This window comes from Dendropsophus ebraccatus, chromosome 9, assembly GCF_027789765.1.
Source record: "Dendropsophus ebraccatus isolate aDenEbr1 chromosome 9, aDenEbr1.pat, whole genome shotgun sequence".
Taxonomy (NCBI): Eukaryota; Metazoa; Chordata; class Amphibia; order Anura; family Hylidae; genus Dendropsophus; species Dendropsophus ebraccatus.
In genome coordinates, this window is record NC_091462.1 from 30,531,608 (window position 1) to 30,553,831 (window position 22,224).

Genomic DNA, 22,224 nt, shown 5'->3' on the forward strand with positions numbered 1-22,224 from the left:
ATAGAATTGGTAGACTAAAGCCCATGTAGAAAATCATGGTCTACGTTAAATGTTTTGCTACAGGGATGACACACTACCTCTGTAGTCTGTACTCTGCCCATTGGAGTCCTCATTTATGGTGGCCCATATTTGTCTATAAGTGCAGGCTGCACATTAGTAAGAAAAATGAAGCGGTGGTGATTTTGATTTATCCGTGACAAAATAACTAAACTCTAAACCAATACCGACTAAGGCTATGTTCACACAAGTTTTTTTCAGCTCCGTTTAAAATGATGTCCGTCATTTTGAGTCTAAAATAATGGACGTCATTTAACATCCTGGTCTCCCCTTAGTGCAATGACGGCTGTTGGTACATTATTCTGGTTTGGGTGACTAATTGGACTTTGGATGCGGCTTAATTAAAAAGTCCATTGAAATTAATAGTAAAAACAGAGAAAGAGCAGTTACAAAAGAAAAACTGTTTGTGAACAACTAATAAAAAATGTCTGCTGTTTGCAAAAGACGTCCAAAGATAATGATCATGTTCATTATTTTGATGCCGCGGTAAAAATTCCGTGATTCAATAAATTGTGTGCATTGGATGTCTGTCTTTCCATTGACTTCATTATATTGCCATTGCAGTCAGTTAAATCACAGCAATAACGAACGTTTTTTTAAATATCAAAATCAGCCGCCTTTTCTCTATTTCTGACATTGTGTGAACATAACCTAAAGGTGGGTAAAATGTCTGGCTAAAAACCAAGTCACATTACAAGGCTCTGTAAGGCTAGGGCCACATTGCAATATTGGGCACACAACATAAAGATTATATGCAAAGTAGCTAAAAGCTTCAAAGTAACAAAGTTATAAATATACAAGGTAGATCCTTTCCAGAAGGAAAAGAACTTGCTCTACAGTGCCACCCACTGGAGATAGCGTCCCCTACAATCAATGTCCTTTACAATCATATTCTTTTTTCAGGCAGAATCGCACAGCTTGTAAGACTCCATACACCATATTGGACACACTCCACATTGAAAGACTTTCACTAGCCAGCCTGTACCCTGGTTTTTATTAATAAGAGGCAAGAACCCGGAGATAGCTGTCTAGCTTGGTCTGTAACTGCAAATCATATTTTAGGAATCAACATTCATTTGAAGGGAAGCTTCCTCCAGTAGGTGGCACTATAAAGCTAATTACTTTCCTTCTGGAAATGCACTACTTTGCATATTTGTTTCTACGGAACATTTCACATTTCGTAAGATTTTACTTTGGTAGTCTCCTCAAGGGGGCACCTTATATCCCTTGTCTAACATAGAATTCACATAATTTCAATTGTGAGCCACTGAAACTCATTTGTGGCATCATACCTGACCCATAAATGCGCCTTACTTGATTGGTGGGGGACTGGGTGTACAAATCCCCACCTATTACTAAAAGGAAAGAGTTTAGCGCTGTGGCCCTGTGATTTTGATTGGCTTCCCTAAGCGTATGATGTTGAAGTTTGTCCTATGTATCGGTGGCACTAGAAAGTTTCTTTTCTTTTTTTTCAAGAAGAGAGCAATGTTCAATTGCCTTTAAGACCCCCTATCACTTACAAGACTCTTTGGTGAATCATTCTGCTACATAGAGAATAAGGCTAAGTTCATAAATCCACAAGATAAAATATTCTAGAATATATAATTTTGTGAGCCCTCAAACCATTCAGCAAGTCATCATAAGCCAAAGACTTAGGATGCGGAAGCCCTGCAACTAAAATAGCCAATAAACAAATTCAGCTCTGCTACATATCTAAATAAACAGATAAGGGATAGAATAATTTAGAGAAAAAATAGAAAAAGGAGAAATTACACATCATTCACACCAACATACACATTATCCTTTTTAATATTTCATAAAAAAATACATTTTATATATATATATATATATATATATATATATATATATATGAGACATTTATAGAAATGATCCTAAAATTAGATGGGGTAAGTACCTTGACATGTTTTCCTTGGGTCATCGTGGTTCCGCCACCACTGGTGCTTTTTTCTTTGAGAGATTTCTCATATTGTTCCTTAAGGACTTGGGCCGAAATTTTAGGCATTTCCATATAACCTGATGAAAACACAAAACCATAGATATAGAGTTTTCATATTTGGCCACAATGTATTAGTACAAGAGAAATGTACTGGGTTATTGGGAACACATGAACTATATCGGTCACTAGTTTTACTGCTGAGACTTTCGGCTTTCGGCTTTCCTTCATCTAGGGCAGATTCAGATCATGACTGGTTGCGGCACAGTGGCTTTGACTTGTTGGTATCCAGCACCCGGGGCTCATGATCTCCTCCACCCCTGACTGCCGCTATAGTCTCTTACAGATTACCACAAGGAAACAGGTTTTTGTAACTATATAAAGAATCTCGAGACACTGATGAATCAACAAAAGTTTTCTTCTGAGTTTATCGTTTCTCAGCATCTTATTGAAACTCTTTGATCTTCAAGTGTTTCTAAGGATTTCTTCACTAAACAATGGAAAGCCGAGTAGCAATGGTGTATTATATTAATATAATTGACTGTTCCTAAAGTACTGAATGTTCGAAAAAACATGGGCTTGGTGTCTGATGTGTGAAGAAATCTGAGAAGCAAGCACTCTGTGACTCTTGTTTGAGTCAAAGCACTTCAGGCGGGTCAGGCAGGTTTCCTTCCGTTTGGAGGAGAGCTATTTTGCATATTTCCCAGGGATCATTGCAGTAAAGACATGCTGGATCTCCTCAAGGAGAATGAGTCTATTTGGAGATCCACAGAGTATATGTAGTGAAGCATGCAATGTAAATGCCCATTGCACATAGTTACATATCAATCGAACAGGGAAGGTGTACGCTTTTGACATTTAGTCCTGGTGACAATTAGCTGCACTTATACTATGTGTCCCCGATGTGTAATGGCATTTATTGTTCTGCACGGCTGCTTTCATAAGAATATTCCCTGGTGGGGAGTGCTTGGCAGCAATCCTGGCTGCAGTCTGCAGTCAGATAAGCATTTCTTTCTGGTCTTATGTCTATATCTGCAGACAGATGAGATCTATAGTGCCCTACACAAGCCTTTCTTTATTCTGAACAACTTAATGTACAAGCCTCAACAAGATGAACCCGATGAAGATGGACCAAATCGGAATAGAGACATAACCATCCTCCGCTGTCAGTGGAATAAAGACTTGTCGCCTTTATAGCTGATATACTTTACTATTGTGCATGTATATGATATATAATACAACCCCATATATATTGTATATAGAGAAGTATAGAAGACTAGTTAGGAGGGGGGGGGGGGGGACATGATATTGGGATACTCTGTCGTAGAATGTATAAGCGATATATGTCTGTGTTTGGCCACCAGTTTGCAGCTTACTTCGGAGGCTGCCAGTATCTGGACGACCCACTCTTCATCATTGCACTGCGGCGGGGCAACGCACTGATTGGCTGAGCGGGACATACAGCTGGGAACCCCCAAAGCAAACCGGATTGTGGAGCAGGTACAGTATGCTCCGGCCGGTGGGGGGTTAACGGAGCTGTCACTTTAATTTAGCCCCCTTTAATTCCCATCATAATGTAACCTTGTGGCCGACTGTTCCTGTAACCTTTGCATCTTTCGAAATGATGGAAGTTATTTATATGGTGTTTATATTTTACATTACTTTATCACTCTCCGAAATTGTTCTTCATCAGTAAACCTACATGTTACATTCACAAGACTTTAATTTGCTACTTCAATGCCTTCCATTTTGTAGCTGCACTAAACACATTTCGAGCAGTATTCTTACCTACTCCATCAGCTTCTTGATTATAATTAGACGCTGTGTTCGTCTCTTGGGTGCTTTGCTCGTGAACCGATACCTGGGTAAAGTAAATTATGGCATTTAAAATTTAGCTTTATCTCCAGCTTGAAAACATAAATATATACATGAATGGACACGCCGCCGCCTAGCTCCGGTAACTTTTGTTGAGGATAAACTTATTTTTTTGTGAAATAACAGTAATAATTTTATTTGTGTGCACAGGTTTCCGATGAATATAAATACTCAGCGTGCTAATGAAAATTTGTATAATACCTGTTCTGTATTACAAGCTGAAAATTGAGTTTCATGTTGCTCGGCTGCTTGGCTGCTGCTCACGAACGTGACTTCATTGCTTCTTCTTGTTTCCTGCTAAATTAAGGCATTGAAAATCAGGAGTTACTTTTAAAAGCGTAATTATTATTATTATTTTTTACATATTGTTGTATTTGTATATTAAATAACAAGAGTTTGGTTTGTTTTATGTGTTATTAACCCTTTGAGGACCAGGCCCAAAATGACCCAGTGGACCATGCAAATTTTGATCTTAGTGTTTTCGTTTTTCCCTCCTCCCCTTCTAAGAGCTCCAGCACTTTCAGTTTTTTATCTACAGGCCATGTAAGGGCTTATTTGTTACAGGAATAGTTGTACTGTGTAATGGCGTCTTTCATTTTACCATAACATGTATGATGGAATCCCAAATATATTATTTATGAAGATATAAATTGGTGAAATCGCAAATAAGAATGCAATATGGTAACGTTTGGGGGGTTCTTGTGTCTACGTAATGCACTATATGGTAACAGCGACATGATACAATTATTCTATAGGTCAGTCTGAACACAACCATATGCAGGTTACACAGATTCTCTAATGTTATATATTTTTTTTAAATGAAATCCTTTTTTTTGGCAATTAATTATAAATAAAATGGGACTATTGTGACGCTTATAACGTTTTTATTTTTTCACCTACGGGGCTGTATGGGGTGTCATTTTTTCCGCCATGATCTCTAGTTTTTATTAATACCATATTTGTGAAGATTAGACGTTTTGATCACTTTTTATTAATTTTTTTATATATATAATGTAACATAAAATCGGTAATCCGCGCACTTTTTTCCCTCTTTTCGTGTACGCCGTTTACCATTCGCAATGACGCTTGTTATATTTTAATAGATCGGACAATTACGCACGCTACGGTATATTATATGCTTATCTATTTATTTATTTTTATATGTTTTATTTATATAATAGGAAAGGGGGGTGATTTCAACTTTTATTGGGGGAGGGGTTTTGGGGTAGTGTGTTAGTGTTTTTAACTTTTTTTTTTTTACACACTTGAAGTCCCTTTGGGGGACTTGTACATACATTAGTCTGATTTCTACACTGATGAATGCTATGCCATAGGCATAGCATTGATCAGTGTTATCGGCGATCTGCTCATTGAGCCTGCCTGTGCAGGCTTAGAGTAGCAGATCGCCGATCGGACCGCACGGAGGCAGGTGAGAGACCTCCTGCAGTCCGTTTTACCGATCGGGACCCCCGCAGTCACACTGCGGGGGTCCCGATCGGTAAGTGACAGGGGACTCCCCCTGTCACTTACACTTAAACGCTGCGGTCGCGCCGCGGCGTTTAAGGGGTTAATGACACGCGGCAGCGCGATCGCTGCAGCGTGTCATTACCGGTGAGGTCCCGGCTGCTCACTGCAGCCGGCCCCCACCTGCTATGAAGCGCGCTCCGCTCCGGAGCACGCTTCATAGCGGGAGAAACACCCAGGGCGTACAGTTACGCCCTAGGTCGTCTGGGGACAGACTTCCATGGCGTAACTATACGCCCTGGGTCGTCTAGGGGTTAAGCGTGTGTTCCATCAAGAGCTAAAAAATAAAATGCTTCAAAACCGAGCTGGTCTTACTTACCAAGTCCCCCTGAGTATTTTAAGCTGTTTCCCATCTTTCTAGCTGCTGCTGTTCAAGAGTTACAAGTTTTTCTAAAAGCTGGTTTCTATCCAAGATGGTGTCAGCCAGGAAACTACATTTCCCATCATGCAATGCTTCTTCTTGATTGGTTTGTTTGTATATCCGCCCCCTTAGCTTTCTGGCAGCAGGCACAGTACGGTTTGGTGCCAGGGACCCAGAGCGCTGTCCTCTGCGGACGGATGAAAATCATTAAAAGGACTAGAGATGAGCTCAACTTGCACATGCTCGTGTCCATGCCAACCCAAACATGCACTTGATTACCGGAGGCTGAAGAAGTTGGATGCAGCCCTAGCGAGTCCTGGAAAACATGGCTATAGCCATTTGCTTTCCAGATAATCTTAGGGCTAAATCCAAATTCTTCAGCCACCGCTAATCAATTGCAGCATTCTAGGGTTGGGATGGACCCGACCATGCACGAGTTGAGCTCATCTGTAAAAGGGACCAATAGTCTTCTATTGGGTCCTGCTGTAACTCTATATGCCTCTTATCTCTTGGATCTGCTGTGTTCTGATCCCTAGCTTGTTTATTGTTGCTGACTCTGGTTTTGATGTTCCTTCCATGTTCTGACTCTGGTTTTGATGTTCCTTTCTGGTTCTAAGTTTGGATTTTGATGTCCCCTCCTGGTTCTGGCACGGTTTTGATGTTCCCTTCTGGTTCTGACCCCGATTTTGATGCTCCTTCCTGGTCCTGGCTTTGGTTTTAATGTTCATCCTGGTTCTGCCTCTGTTTTTGAGGTTTCCTCCTTGTTCTGCCTCTGTTTTTGAGGTTTTCTCCTAGTTCTGAACCTGACTCTGATGTTTCCTCCTTGTTTTGACTCAAGTTCTGATATTACCTCTTCATTCTTATCTCAGCTCTGGCTACTAACTCTAGATTTGGCTCTGGTGCTATCCCTGTCTATTTTGTTCTGACCTGATTATGGTATCCTTCTCTTCCCTGTGCACCAAGGTAGGGTGGGATTGCAATCCGAACACATATATGGAAACCCACCCTTAGCCTTTTCAAACTCTCAAACAACAATTATATCACCTGCACAATTATATCATCTATACAACTTTAAAGGGACCCCATCAGACTGAACAGGCAGCCATCCTATCTACAGGCAGTATGTTATAGAGTATGATAATATAAGCAATATATTGATTTAAATCTTTGACTCATAGTATAGTCCAGTAGGCAGTCTTTTCAAGTGATTGACAGCTACATGATCTGTGCTTGCATACTCTCATAAAAAGGCTGCTGATCATTTAAGGGGTAATCTTATTCACTTATTTACTAGCCTGTGCCTATTCTGCATGTGTTGTTTTGATAACATTGGCGCAATTTGCACCATTTTCACCATTTAGTGCAAGAATGAAAGTGTGAACTTTACCTTAATGTGCTAAATCTATAATTAGCATATGAACATTTCCGGTTTTACAATGTATTTAGAATCTTAAAATCTGAATAACTAATTCAGAGATAATTTTTGCCATGGCATGTTCATTGTAGGTGAGAGCCTGTACATTACTACCTAGTTAATTCAGAAGTATTAAGCTGTTATGAAATGAGAGAGTAATTGGAAACGCTAAGTCTGAGCCGATGGTGAATACATCGCTCTCTCTGCCTCTGGGATGCATTAGTTTAAATGTAGTCATTTGTGAAAAGCATTTCAAGCTTTGTTTTAAATGACTAAATATCCACGCTGAAAGCCCAGTTTAATCAGACGAGAACGCTCTCTGGTTGAGCCGCTGAATGAAAGGAAAATACTACTTAATTTCAATATATTATGATACTGCTTCAAATGAGATTAGAGACAATTTTATTTGCGTAAGTGCAAAAAAAAAAAAAAAGTTGAAAGTACTAATAAAAATATTTAGCATGGGTATTACTGTCATTCATTAGGGGCCTCCGTGATTGGAGCCCACACAGACGCAGGGTATCTGGGATAAAATATTCAGTAGTCATGTTTTCAATGTCCATGTTGCCTGGAAGATTAATTAATTAATTTTATACTTAAAGTGTTCAGACCTGTACTGATCGGGAGAACGAGCTGGGAGAGGACCGCTCTGCAGTATGTCCACTCTTCGCACTGGGTTCGAAAAAAAAGTTGGACTTATACTGGAGCTCTATGGAGCCTGACTCTTTTTTTCTAACTCAGAACAGAGACAGGATGTGCTGCAGCATGATCCTCTCCCGATCGGTAAGGGTTTGAAAACTCAGACCCGGACCAATCAAAACTTTTGACATGTCTCTATGACAAAAGTTTTTGTAACAACAATGACACTTTAAAAAAGTACAGTGGGATGTTAAAGAGAAAAATATACTTACCTGCCCCTGATCCCTCACAGGTGCTGATCGCCACTGCAGAAGATTTCCTGCTCTCTTCTCAGCCAGTCATTGGCTAAGGCAAAATATTTTTTTTAAATGTAAAATTAATCTTCTGGACAACCCCTTTAACCCCAGTGTATCTTAATGCGCATATTAGGTTTCATCCAAAGTCCATGTAATATATTCTCAATCCACAAAAGCCCAGAAATCCCATCTGGAAACATGACCATCAAACTGATGTGTTTTGCTTATGTAGATTATTGATTTTCAAGCCACTCCTTCCTCCTCCCTCTTCTTCATGAATAGTCAATGCTGCCCGGCCTCCTGCTCACTCAGCTGTCAGCCAGTGTCTCTGATTGCAGATCAGTCCTCTGTTGGCAGACACTGACTGACAGCTGAGTGAGCAGGAGGCCGTCAGAGCATTGATAAATCATGAAGAAGAGGGAGGAGGAAGGAGTGGTGAGGTGTGTCAGAGTGCAGCACAAACGCTAAGCCACAACTCCTCTTTGACTCTTTATTACAAGATTATGCAAGATTGTGCATAATCCACTCCACAGACTCAACAGACAAATTACCCAAAGGTAATATGCACACAAGGGGACTGCCTGCTACAGCATCTCAGGTAAGCAGTGTCGGACTGGAGTGCCTTGGCCCACCAGGGGAAATCATTCTTGGGGCCCACCCTTCTGCCACCGCACTTATCTATGGTAACATTAATAAGGGTCCATTAACACGGCGTGATATGGGGCAGCATAGGGCTGCAAATGATTGCTAATCAGCAGGGCAGGTGATGTGCAGCCGACAGCAATGATCTTAGCCGCACAAAAGATCAAATCAGTCGACTATGGGACATTTGCTGGCATGTCAGCAGATCTCTGGCACTTTTACATGGGCCGATCATCGGCTGAATAGACTTCCTAGGAGCACTTGTTACCGATTATTGGCCGGTGTAATTAGGCTATAAGACAATTTTTTTGTATGATAACGCTGTATACTTAGATACAAGTCATACAGCTACCAATAACACCAGTATACAAAGAGCAAATATCCCCACACATATTACCGCTATATAGTAACTGACCAAATCCTGTCTATCAAGACCGATATTACCAATAAACCAGTATACAGGAGGGAAATAGTATCACCATACATATTACCGCTATACTGTTACTGACCAAATCCTGTATACTGAGACCAATATTACCAGTATACAAGGGGGAAATATTACCGCAACACCACAACCATTGCTACCATATTGTTACTGACCAAATCTGGTATACTAAGACCAATGAACACCACACCAGATTACAAGTAACAAATAATACCCCCACATACTGACTAACACCACCACATACTGACTAACACCACCAAATACTGTCTAACACCACCGCTGCTACTGAATAAAATCCTCTGAACAAAAGATCAATATCCCCTCATACAGTCATATAGATGTAGCCCCAGCTCTACACTATATACGTTACAGTGCACATAGATTTAGTGACTCACAGGGGACGTCTTCTCTGATCGGAGTTCTTCCCTTTTCATCTTCTTCTCCATCTGCCCTGGGCCCTTATGAGAACTTCTCCGAGCCACGAATCCACAGAATCTGCCAGAGAAATATATTAGGCTCCTCACTCTGTCACCATCCTCATCTCTCTACACACTACACATCTGTACTGGCCCCTTTACACCTTCTCTCAGTGATTAGCCCTGACTATTTGTAGCGTGTGTATGTGTGTGTGTGTGTGTGTGTATGTGTATATATATATATATATATATATATATATATATATAGTACACACCTTGTAGATGGCCCCTTGTTCAGTTCTCCATATAGATGGCCCTGTGTGCCTCTACTATAGTAGAGATCCCCCTCTGTGTAATCCCCTTACAGTAGATGACAACCTCTGTGCATTCCCTATATCAGGGGTAGGGAACTTCTCCAGCTGTTGCAAAACTACAACTCCCATCATGCCTGGACAGCCACAGCTAAAGCTGTAGTTTTGCAACAGCTGGAGAGCCAAGGTTCCCTATTCCTGCCCTATAGTATATGGCCCCCTCTGTGTAGTCCCCTTATAGATGACCCCTCTGTGTAGTCCACTAAAGTAGATGCCCCTCTCTGTGCATGCCCTATTGTATACACACCGCACCCAGTATAGTTACCCTTATACATTGTTGTCCCCCTCTGTGTAGTGCCCTTTATAGATGCCTCCTCAGTGTTGTCCTCCTTATAAATTGCCCCCAACCAGTGTCCCTTATAGATGGCTCCCTGTGTTATCCCCCTTATAACTGGCCCGCTTGTGTTATCCATCCCCCCATATAGATAGCCCCCTTATGTTGGCCATCCCTACCCCCCATATAGCTCCTTATGTTGTCTATTCCCCCGTATAGCCCCCTTAGGTTGTCCTTGCCCCATATAGCCCCTTATGTTGTCCTTCCCCTGTATATAGCCCCCCTTATGTTGTCCTTTCCTGTATACAGCCCCCCTTATATTGTCCTTTCCTGTATATAGCCCCTTATGTTTTCCTTCCCCTGTATATAGCCCCCTTATGTTGTCCTTCCCCTGTATATACCCCCCTTATGTTGTCCTTCCCCTGTATACAGCCCCCCTTATGTTGTCCTCCCCCTGTATATAGCCCCCCTTCTGTTGTCCTCCCCCTGTATACAGACCCCCTTCTGTTGTCCTCCCCCTGTATACAGACCCCCTTCTGTTGTCCTCCCCCTGTATATAGCCCCCCTTATGTTGTCCTCCCACTGTATACAGCCCCCCCCTTATGTTGTCCTCCCCTGTATACAGCCCCCTTATGTTGTCCTCCCCCTGTATATACCCCCTTATGTTGTCCTCCCCTGTATACAGCCCCCCTTATGTTGTCCTCCCCCTGTATATAGCCCCCCTATGTTGTCCTCCCCCTGTATACAGCCCCCCTTATGTTGTCCTCCCCTGTATACAGCCCCCCTTATGTTGTCCTCCACCCTGTATACAGCCCCCCTTATGTTGTCCTCCCCTGTATACAGCCCCCCTTATGTTGTCCTCCCCTGTATACAGCCCCTTATGTTGTCCTCCACCCTGTATACAGCCCCCCTTATGTTGTTCTCCCCCTGTATACAGCCCCCTTATGTTATCCTCCCCCTGTATACAGCCCCCCTTATGTTGTCCTCCCCCTGTATATAGCCCCCCTTATGTTGTCCTCCCCCTGTATACAGCCCCCCTTATGTTGTCCTCCCCTGTATATAGCCCCCCTTATGTTGTCCCCCCCTGTATAAAGCCCCCCTTATGTTGTCCTCCCCTGTATATAGCCCCCCTTCTGTTGTCCTCCCCTGTATATAGCCACCCTTCTGTTGTCCTCCCCTGTATATAGCCCCCCTTCTATTGTCCTCCCCCTGTATATAGCCCCTTATGTTGTCCTCCCCCCTGTATATAGCCCCTTATGTTGTCCTCCCCCTGTATATAGCCCCTTATGTTGTCCCCCCTGTATACAGCCCCCCTAATGTTGTCCTCCAACCTGTATACAGCCCCCCTTATGTTGTCCTCCAACCTGTATACAGCCCCCCTTATGTTGTCCTCCAACCTGTATACAGCCCCCCTTATGTTGTCCTCCCCCTGTATATACCCCCCCTATGTTGTCCTCCCCCTGTATACAGCCCCCCCCCCTTATCTTACCCCCTCTGATTAAAAAAAAAACAAAAAAAAAAAACACAAGACTACTCACCTAACCACACGATTCCCCTTCGGACGCCGGCCTCCTCTTCTCTCTTCTCCTGACAGGTGAGCAGCTCCGTTGCGAAGTGCCGCCAGCGCCATCACTGACCTCAGTGTGCGCCGCGGTGGCTGGGACTTCCGGTATTCGCTCCATGAACCGGAAGTCCTAGCCGCCGCGGCGCACACTGAGGTCAGTGATGGCGCTGGCGGCACTTCGCAGCGGAGCTTGCGACACTCTTGTGATCGCAAGCAAATCTCTGCTTGCGGTCACAAGAGTGATTGACAGGGCGGGAAGCCTACGGATTCCCGCTTTGTCAATCAGAACACTTCCTTACATTTAACTGGAAGCGATTGTTGCGATCGCTTCCAGTTAAAAAGGGAGGCGCGGCCCCCGGCCCCCCTAGGAGCGGGGGGGCCCACTCCAGCTCGGGGCCCACCGAGGGTTTCCCCGGCCCCCCGGTGGCCCAGTCCGAGCCTGCAGGTAGGGCTCAGGTGCTGACAGATTCCCTTTAACTCAATTACTTTGAGTGTTCACTTGTAAACTTTTTCAAATCAACCATTTGCCTTGTATCTGGGGTCCACCACTAGAGACTACTAGAGAATATTACTCCTGCAGCACCACCACCGGGGGAGATTAATCAGTACACAGTCAATCAATCACTCTTGATAAGTCTGGTGGAGAATATGATATAGAGATAGTAATGTTTAACTATATGAAGTGTTTGAATAAAATTAAAATCTTAAAATTAGAAGAAAAAAAAAAAGCGACTGTCAGCTTCTGTTATATAAGGGTGTTTTTGTTGACTGAAATGCCTACTGGATTTACAGTCAGACTTGTAGATGAGTCAGTAATGAAGTAGAAGAGATGACATGCTTTATATGACTGTAATCGACAGGGTTCTCTCCTGTAATTGTTCTCTAACTGCGCACCAGGACCTTGTCTCTCAGCCCATTAAAACCTGACACAGAAAACTATCCTTATTAAAATATGATCTCCATTATCTAGTGCCGGCCTGACATCCCTATGTATTCAAAAGCCACTTAATGATTAGATGACGTGATCTACGTCCTACGCTGCAGTACATAAAGAGTAATAGCAGGAGATCATTATCGATAGCGCCCGAACCCATTACATGTTAGAGAGCGTGAGCAAATCATATAGAAGCCCTTCAGATAAAATGTATTTCAATGTGGGGTCAGTATCCTGTAGACGATAAATACAGCTATAGTCCTACCGGATATGAAAAATAGTTTCATGTTGACCCCCCCATCTATATATTATTAGGACACTGTATGCTGTGGATGGGAGATACCAGCGCAGAACCCTTTTCTATCTGGGAAAGTCTGGGAGGAGAAATGATAAGTTAGGGGATCTTTGTTGCCTGCTCCACCATCTATTCTGTGACCCTCCAAGTAGCAGCTTGATGCAGTCAGTTGAAATTATATTTTGTGTGAATAAGTAATGACCTCAGGTAGAGATGAGCAAAGTTGCCAAAAGTTTGGTTTTGAACAAACCTGAATGATCGGCATTTGAATACAGCCACCTGGAGAAGGTGGATGGATCCCCAGGACTACCTGTAAAACAGAGATACCGCCATGGGCAAACTCAACCTTTTGGTATATTTGCTCATCTCTACCTTCCACCAATGGGGCATTTTTTCACCTATGTGATAGAAAATCTATTTAAAGGATTATTCCCATCTCCCCTTTTTACCTTGCACGTGGCTTGAAGATTGCTCAACTTCCTGGTTTGCTCTATGGGCGGGCTCCTTCGCTGTGATTGGTCCTCTTCACCAGCAGCACTAGGTCTGTCATCATGGCTGTTCTGCTGTTCTGTGCTAAGCTGTGCTGTTCTGTGCTTAGCTCATCTACACCAATTCTGACAGCTCCACAGAACTGGGAGCTGTCAGTGTGATGCATTACAGTAGATAAGGGGCTAACAGGGGACCAGGGAGTCATCAGCTCCGCCAGACCACTGCTGATAACTGTCGTCAGGAACCTAGACACCAAACCAGCTGTCAAGACATCAGACACATCAGAGGGCCTAGCAGGGAGCTAGAACTAAAAAGTAATAATACCATTTGCAAAGTTTCTTAACAATTAATTACCTAATGCTAAAAAGTCATGGAAATGGCAATACCCCTTTAAGTCCCTCCATTGAGGAGCATGTATTGGTGTCCCCATTCATACAAGCTGCAGGCATCGGTTGGTGAAGTCTGCAAAGACCAGAGGAAACCTGAAGAATGATCTGCACAGTTCACCATAGAAACAGGTCAAGGTGGTTGTCAATTGTAATATTTTAAAGGGTGCTTTATTTCTTGAAAGTGGCTACAAAAAAGCATATCTTTTGCTCTGAAGGAGCCATCCTGCCCAGTCCTGAAGTAGACATGTCGTGTACAACATGGTTATTATGGGCACTTCCCTTGTGGTCACGCTCCAGGGTAACAGAACACTTACCACCAGGTTTCCCCACAGATTACAGCTGATCGCTAGGGGTCCCATTAGGGGAACAATTTGTTATCAGCTTATTGTCAAGTGACCCTTCTAACAAAATTTGACAAGCCCTTTAAGTAATGTGTCGGACTGGGGTATCTGGGGCCCACCAGAGAAAATTATCCTGGGGGCCTGCCAGTGAAGAACCAGTGAGAAACGACATGCCAGTCAGTGTTAGTGCAGGTTCTAAAGTCGGGGACCCACTGGAGGATCCTCCGGTCCACTGGTGGGCCAGTCCGACACTGTGTACAGTTCATCCATAAAGTTTATTCTGTGGACAGTCTTAGTCCCATCTCTGTAACAAAACTTTGTCTCTCTCTCTATATATAGATATATAAAGATAGAGAGAGAGAGATGACTGTATGTAAAACAAATTATAGCCTATACAGCATCCTGATCAGTTTCTATTGCAAACCCAGTGAACAATTTATGTGCGATTAAAGGAGTGTTCACTTATGAAGCTACAGAATATGCTGAGGGCTGTATCACACATCTACTGGACCCAGGGGAAGCATTGAGGAATAGCTGGATTTTATGCAACTCTGAGCGATCCTATTGTCCCTCCACAAAGCTTACCATATATTAGGCTTAGAAGTGTCCATTTACTGACATTGGAGTATTACATGTAGCACCCCAAAAGGATGGACATATTTAAAGGGGTTATCCAGTGAAATTCTTTAAAAATCTTTTTAAAAACGATTTAAAAATCTCAAGTCTTCCAGTACTTATCAGCTGTTGTATGTCTTACAGGTAGGGGTGTATTCTTTCCAGTGTGACACAGTGCTCTCTGCTGCCACCTCTGTCCATGTCAGGTACTGTCCAGAGCAGGAGAGGTCTTCTATGGGGATTTCCTGGACAGAGCACTGTGTCAGACTGGAAAAAATACACCACTTCCTGCAGGACATACAGCAGCTAAAATGTATGGGAAGATTCAAGATTTTTAAATAGTCTTGGATGCTATGGATGGAAGAGAAGAATAACTGATTTTTCCAGACTGTACATCATTTTACAGACATTTGGCAACCCTGCTTCCTGAGAAAACAAAAATCATGGCACCATGCATTGGTGCCTGTCGAGATCCCGTTCTTTGCTGGGTGCAAATCTTGATATTGAAACCGCCACTTTACTGATGTCTTTATCCTAGGATAGACCAAGAGTATCCAACAGATGGAGGTTTAACTCCTTGCACCCCATCATTAGCTGATTAAAGGAGCCTCAGGATGGAATGGGAAGAGCTGCAATACTGGGTGCAGCCAATACTGGGTGAGGCCATTGCTGCATCCTCGTCAGGAGTTCTATAATCTATATGTGCGTATGTGTGGCCGCCCAGTGGTTGTGATGTGAACTGCAGCCTGTTGAGGGTTTTTCTAGCATGTCATGATGTTGTATAGAATTTATATAATGAGAAATTGGAATACTCTGGCAAAAGTTTTCTTTTTCTTTGAAATCAACAGGTGTCAGAGAGTTATATAGATTTGTAATTTACTTATATTTAAAAAATATCAAGCCTTTTAGTACTTATCAGCTGCTGTATGTCTTGCAGGAAGTGGTGTATTCTTTCCAGCCTTATACAGTGATCTCTGCTGCCACCTCTGTCCATGTCAGGAACTGTCCAGAGCAGGAGAGGTTTTCCATGAGGATTTGCTCCTGCTCTGGACAGTTCCTGACATGGACAGAGGTGGCAGCAGAGAGCACTGTGTCAGATTGGAAAGAATACATCACTTCCTGCAGGACATACAGCAGCTATGTATCAGACTGAAAGACTTGAGATTTTTAAATAAAATTACAAATCTATAATTTTCTGACTCCAGCTGATTTGAAGGCATTTTTGCTGGAATACGTTTAAGTAAATTAAAGGAAAGGTAAGAGCAGACACATTTGTGTTTTCCACTGCACAGAGGACAGCACATACAGTAGATACTTCCAGCTCTTGTGGCAACATACATGTATTATGCAGGTTATCAATATAGCAAACATTGTCATTATAATAGAATGTATGCAATATTTAGAAATAAGTATTACTTTTATGTAGTATTACTCACATCTCCTATTCTTCTGGCTAGCCCTTTATCTAAATATCCCGACAAAAGGTGCAAGGATTTGTCACTTATTATGGTTTTAATGGTAACCCCCAACAAAGGAGACTTATTAATGGGGGAGATTTATCAAACATGGCGTAAAGTGAAACTGGCTTAGTTGCCCCTAGCAACCAATCAGATTCCATCTTTCATTCTTCAGAGACTCTTTGGAAAATGAAAAGTGGAATCTGATTGGTTGCTAGGGGCAACTGAGCCAGTTTCACTTTACACCATGTTTGATAAATCTCCCCCATTGTGACTTCCACATCATATATTACAACAAATGTATTCTTAACATTAAGATGCATCCGACGCCTTTACTGTAGAGAATAATTGACCCTGCTTTGCCTTTGCATCTAATCTTTTTATAATCTGAATCTTTATTCACCATTACAGACTTCCACAAGTGCTTTATGATATAGCCCGGCAGATCTGCTGCATTATCATAAATGCCTCTCCTTCATTATGTGTCTGCTATACGTCGTCTGATGAGCTTTATGATAAGACTATTCACAGATCCCCAAATCATTATCTGCTGCCGCCATTTACAGAGATGTGGGATAATGAAGGAGTAATAGCCAGAAGACGCTTCTTATGTGAAATAACATTCGCTTGGTACATGATGTGTCTATGCTGCAGTGGCCAATTGTGCTGTCCATTAAAAGAACTAACCACTTTATATGTATATATATATATATATATATATATATATATATACATATAAAGTGCTTCTAAATCAGACTCTGGCCCCTGCTGCCATTATTTTTGGCCCGCCAAACTATTCTGTCCATCGCTGGGCACCTCCCTCAGCTTTTGGAGGGCTGGCTATTATATAAGAGACTATGGGGGAGAGCTGGCTACTATATAAGAGACTATGGGGGAGGGCTGGCTACTATATAACAGGCTATTGGGAGGGGAGCCCTTATATATAAGAGACTACTGGGGCGGGCTGGCTACTATATGGGGCACTACTGGGAGGGCTGGCTACTATATCAGACATTTGGGGGCTGACTATTATATGGGTCACCATTGGGAGGGCTGGCTACTATATGGGGCACCAATAGTAGCGCTAGCTACTATGTGGGGCAAAATTGGGAGGGCTGGTTACTATGTGGGACACTATTGAAGGAGTTGGCTATTGCATAGGGCACAGTTATAGGATTACCTACTGCTTGGGGAAATAATGGGTAACTATTATTGGGGTTGGGGTTTAACCATATCATAAGAAATTATCCTATCATTTGTCATAGTGCACAGTGCTGGGAGACGCACACCCCAGTGTCAGTGACAGGAGCGCCGCATGCAATCTTCAATAAATATCAAGGTTGGCCCGTGACTTTGTCTAATTTTTAATGTTTGGCCCACAGTGTATTTAAGTTTGACACCCCTCTTCTAAATGTAGCGTTACATGAAAGCAGCCACTGCGCCTGACACTAACTATAAGTGTCTCTGCAGCAATATTGCCATGCACTAAGTGTAAGGCAGAAATGGGCTGAACAGCAAGGAACAAACACATGGAATGTCAAATAAACCTGACAACTTCATTAGGACTGGCCAACCATCAAATGTATACAGATCTAACAGCCGCCAACACTGGTGGCATGCTGCTCTGTGGTTTCCATGGTGCTATACGCTATCAGCAAAGTTCACCATGGAATGTATATATACTGTATACAAGAGCAGAGACTCCACAAAATCCAAGAAAATATTTTTACAGACGCATTTCAAGTGACTTCGCTCTTTTTCATACAAAAATTTAAAAATAAGACCGGGTCTTATATTATTTTTTTGTTCTCTGAAAATAAAGGGCCGGGGGTAGGTCTTATTTTTTTCAATGAACAACAATCCCTTTTCTTGTACTCTACAGGGTAGCTTTTTTGTTGTCTGGGGGTAGAAATTCACCATTACCTAAAAGTATACCATCTGGAGATCTATGGAGATTCCCATATTCCTAGAATTGGACTGAATCTGCAGACTCTGGAGGCTGGACTTTGGAATGGGGGAGAGGATTTTGCCCTGTCATGGTGGGAGGTAGTTGGGCACTTGTCCAGCATGGTTGGGAGCTACAGTATGCCTATTCTCCGTCTTCGTGTCATCAGTGATGTCATGTTAAGGGCCAGTTCCCACTGCGGAAAACAGGCAGAAATTCTGAGCAGAACCCCCGCTGCGGAGTCCACTCAAAATTCCGTCTGCCTCATTGTCTTAATGTTATGAATAGGGCGCCTCCACTCCCAGTGGCTCTCCGCTCAAAGAATTGACTCCGAGCAGAGTCTTAAGGTAGGGCTTATTTTTGGAGAAACAGAAACTTATGTTGCAATTTAAGGAAAAGTCCGGTGAGAATCAAAATAACACTGTAGGCAGGGGGTGGGAAAAACATAAAAAAGAAAATTTGCTTTTAAGTTCTCATGCCCGCGCTGTGCCGCATCACCAGGCTCTCATACCCCACCAGATGCCATTTTTTCTCAGCTTCCGGGTACGTCACAACTTGGCTGGATCATCACAAAGGGTGGGATATAGCATGCTGAGCCAATAAGTGACTGCAGCGCTGTGCAGCACCAGTCAGTATGACTGGCTGAGTGGGGCCACCATCAGTTGGGTCGTAACATAGCAGGGGAGAGAGATGGAGAATACAGGCGGGGGTTTAATAGCAGGACACAGGGCTGCATGGGAACAAGGAACTGTAAATATAGGTTCTTTATTATGTCTTTATTTCCTAATTTGCATAAACTTTCTTCTTATATCTCAGTGCTGGAGCAATGGAATAAATCAAGAGTTTTATGAATCTTTATCTTCCTATACCCTAACTCTTGCAGTACACAGCTCTGTGCCATGTACTGAATAGTGAATTGGTCTTTGCTTTTAAATTACACAAACAGTTGATGATGTTTTGCATATTTATTTCCTGTTTCTGCTGAGAACTAATAAGATTTGTAATAAAATTTCCTTCAGGATCTGTTTTCTTCAACATATGCTGTATGCCTGGTAATTCATCCCTGGAGACAGTAAGCAGTTCAGTAGTTTTGTGGTGGTGATGCTGTGTGATACCACTTTACTTTGTTCCACTTATTTTGGAATACTGGAGTAAGCTAGGGACACTTTATGCACCCCTGGCATACTGTTAAAGGAGAAGTCCGGTGAAAATTATTATTAAAGTATTGTATTGCCCCCCAAAAGTTATTTAAATCACCAATATACACTTATTACGGGAAATGCTTATAAAATGCTTTTTTCCCTGCACTTACTAATGCATCAAAGGCTTCACTTCCTGGATAACATGGTGATGTCACTTCCTGGATACCATGGTGATGTCACGACCCGACTCCCAGAGCTGTGACTTCTGAAGAGGATGATGGCAGGGAGACACTGAGGGACACAGGGCACTGGAGGGACACTGAGCATCCTCCTGCCATCATCCTCTCCAGCAGCAAAAGCCCGCACAGCTCTAGGAGTCGGGTCGTGACATCACCATGTTATCCAAGAAGTGACATCACCATGTTATCCAGGAAGTGAAGCCTTTGATGCAGTAGTAAGTTCAGGGAAAAAAGCATTTTATAAGCATTTCCCGTAATAAGTGTATATTGGTGATTTGTATAACTTTTGGTGGCCAATACAATGCCTAAATAGAATTTTTTGCTGGACTTCTCCTTTAAGACTCTCTTTGTTGTGTGCTCTTCCTATGCAGAGGATTGTGCAGCTCAATCTAAAACCTAGACTGCCACATTGTGGTGCAATCATCTGCACAGGATTGTGCGCAATCGTGTATTCAGCACAGGAAACCATGTGGCATCAAGCAGAATTAGTGTAAGTGAAAGAGTCGGGCTCAATAGACATTCATTAGGAGCAAGACTTATCACATGACACAGAGCTAGGAGAGGACCGCGCTTAACATGGTCTTCTCCCGGCTCGTTTTCATGGTCCATACTTTGACCAGGATCAAAACTTTTGACATGTCTCTATGACATCAAAGTAGAGAGGAGTCCAACAGCATCCAAAAAGCTTAAAAGTGTCAGTACTTTATTCCATCACCAAGCAGTTACAGCAATGTTTCAACCCCTTGGGTCTTTTTCAAGCATGTGACATATTTGACAAAGAACCAAGGGGTCGAAACGCTGCTGTAACTGCTTGGTGATGGAATAAAGTACTGACACTTTGAAGCCTTTTGGATGCTGTTGGACTCCTCTCTACTTTGATATCCACTGGTCAGTATTGGGATAGCTGACCTTCCATCGTGCATCGCTCATCATTGTTTGGCCACATATTGGACCTGGTTCCTCTGTGGTGTTGGACTTGTGCTTTTTGATATCTCAATGACATGTCAAAGCATTTTTAATACTACCGTGACAATTCAAATCCTTACACTCCATCTAGTAAGATCTCCCGAAAGAAACTTTAGAGGTTTCGCTCATCACTAGGGATGTGCGAACATCCCGATGTTTGGTTTGGATCCCGAACATGAACATAAAAAACAATGATTGTGAATGGTTCGTGTTCGCCAAACATTTTCAAACAAATAATGAACATACAGTAGAAACGTATGTTTCAGTCTACGCACAAGCGTACAGATTATCAGCTGCAAAGCATAAATTATGTAGTTGCGTCTGCATATTGGGGGAAATTTATCAAACATGGTGTAATGTGAGCCTGGCTCAGTTGCCCCTAGCAACCAATCAGATTCCACTTTTCATTCCTCACAGACTTTTTGAAAAATGAAAGGTGGAATCTGATTGGTTGCTAGGGGCAACTGAGCCAGTTTCACTTTACACCATGTTTGATAAATCTGCCCTCTATTTTCATACACAGTTGCGTACAGATTGCGTGATGTTTCGTTCAAGAGTTACGCACATACAGATTAGCAGGTGAAAAGCGTAAATTTGCAGTTGCGTACGTTTGCAAGTTCGAATATGTTCGCAAATAATCGTCATAACCATTCCGATCATCAAACCAATTGTTCATGATTGGCGAATACGAACAATTAGCTTCATGTTCGTACGAACATTCACGAACATGTTCGCTCATCACTACTCATCACTACCCAGGATGTATCTGCTATAGACAATGGTGCTAAACACTGAGCAAACATATTGGCACCTAATAAAACAAAGGCTTCCTATTGTCATATTGTCAGTGATTAAAACCGCCCACTGGACTCCCAATCTCAGAATTACCATAGATTTAGAGGAGTATGTAACACATTATTGTTAATCCCACCCCCACAAACCCATATATCAATCTCCTCAGCTCCTTCTGCTCCATAACATGCTGCCTATAGATTAAATTGCACTTTGTAACATGGCAGGTTCACTTTAAAGCTTTTAATACATGTCTCACCTTCACAGATCTGTGCTGATACTGGGATACAGTACTGCGAGCCGACACATTGTCTGACTTTTCAAAGTGCTTCTTGACGCTAGCGAGTCCGCCAGGCATTACACAAGCTTCCGACTCCTCCAGCATCTAGAAAATTAAAACGACGTACAAAATGTCATCTATTCACTTCATCTAAACACGGGGAAAGTATCTGATAGATCTGCACACAGGACCTAAAATCTAATAACCAACATCCAGTACATTTTATTGGGAAATAAATGGGAGTTATATCTAAAATGCCTATAAGATGCATGGAGCCGCTCTCCGAGGTATAAACCAGGCTGCCGGTGCCGCAATGTTTTATAAAAAGAAAATGAAGTCAGCAATCACTAATCAGCATAAAACATATCCAGGTATTTCTGAGCCCGGCTAATGGGGAGACCATGTGATTACTTATAGAGAAGACAACCTGCCCGGCAGCAGGAAATAGACAGGGAAAATGGCAGCTCACGCGTATTACTGCTGACAGCTCCCATGCATCACCTATCAT

General features: G+C 42.5%; 1 protein-coding gene across 2 annotated transcripts in view; it reads right to left on the reverse strand.

Moving 5' to 3' along the window:
* The window catches only part of XIRP2 (xin actin binding repeat containing 2), a 134,946-nt gene that overhangs the window by 20,970 nt on the left and 91,752 nt on the right, over positions 1 to 22,224 (reverse strand). For both annotated transcript variants that reach the window (XM_069982866.1, XM_069982867.1), the window contains exons 3-6: positions 21,696 to 21,821; positions 4,088 to 4,183; positions 3,800 to 3,872; positions 1,973 to 2,091 (exon numbers count right to left, since the gene is read on the reverse strand). In XM_069982866.1, the coding sequence (XP_069838967.1) occupies positions 1,973 to 2,091; positions 3,800 to 3,872; positions 4,088 to 4,183; positions 21,696 to 21,821 (414 nt within the window). The remainder of the gene's footprint in view (positions 1 to 1,972; positions 2,092 to 3,799; positions 3,873 to 4,087; positions 4,184 to 21,695; positions 21,822 to 22,224) is intronic.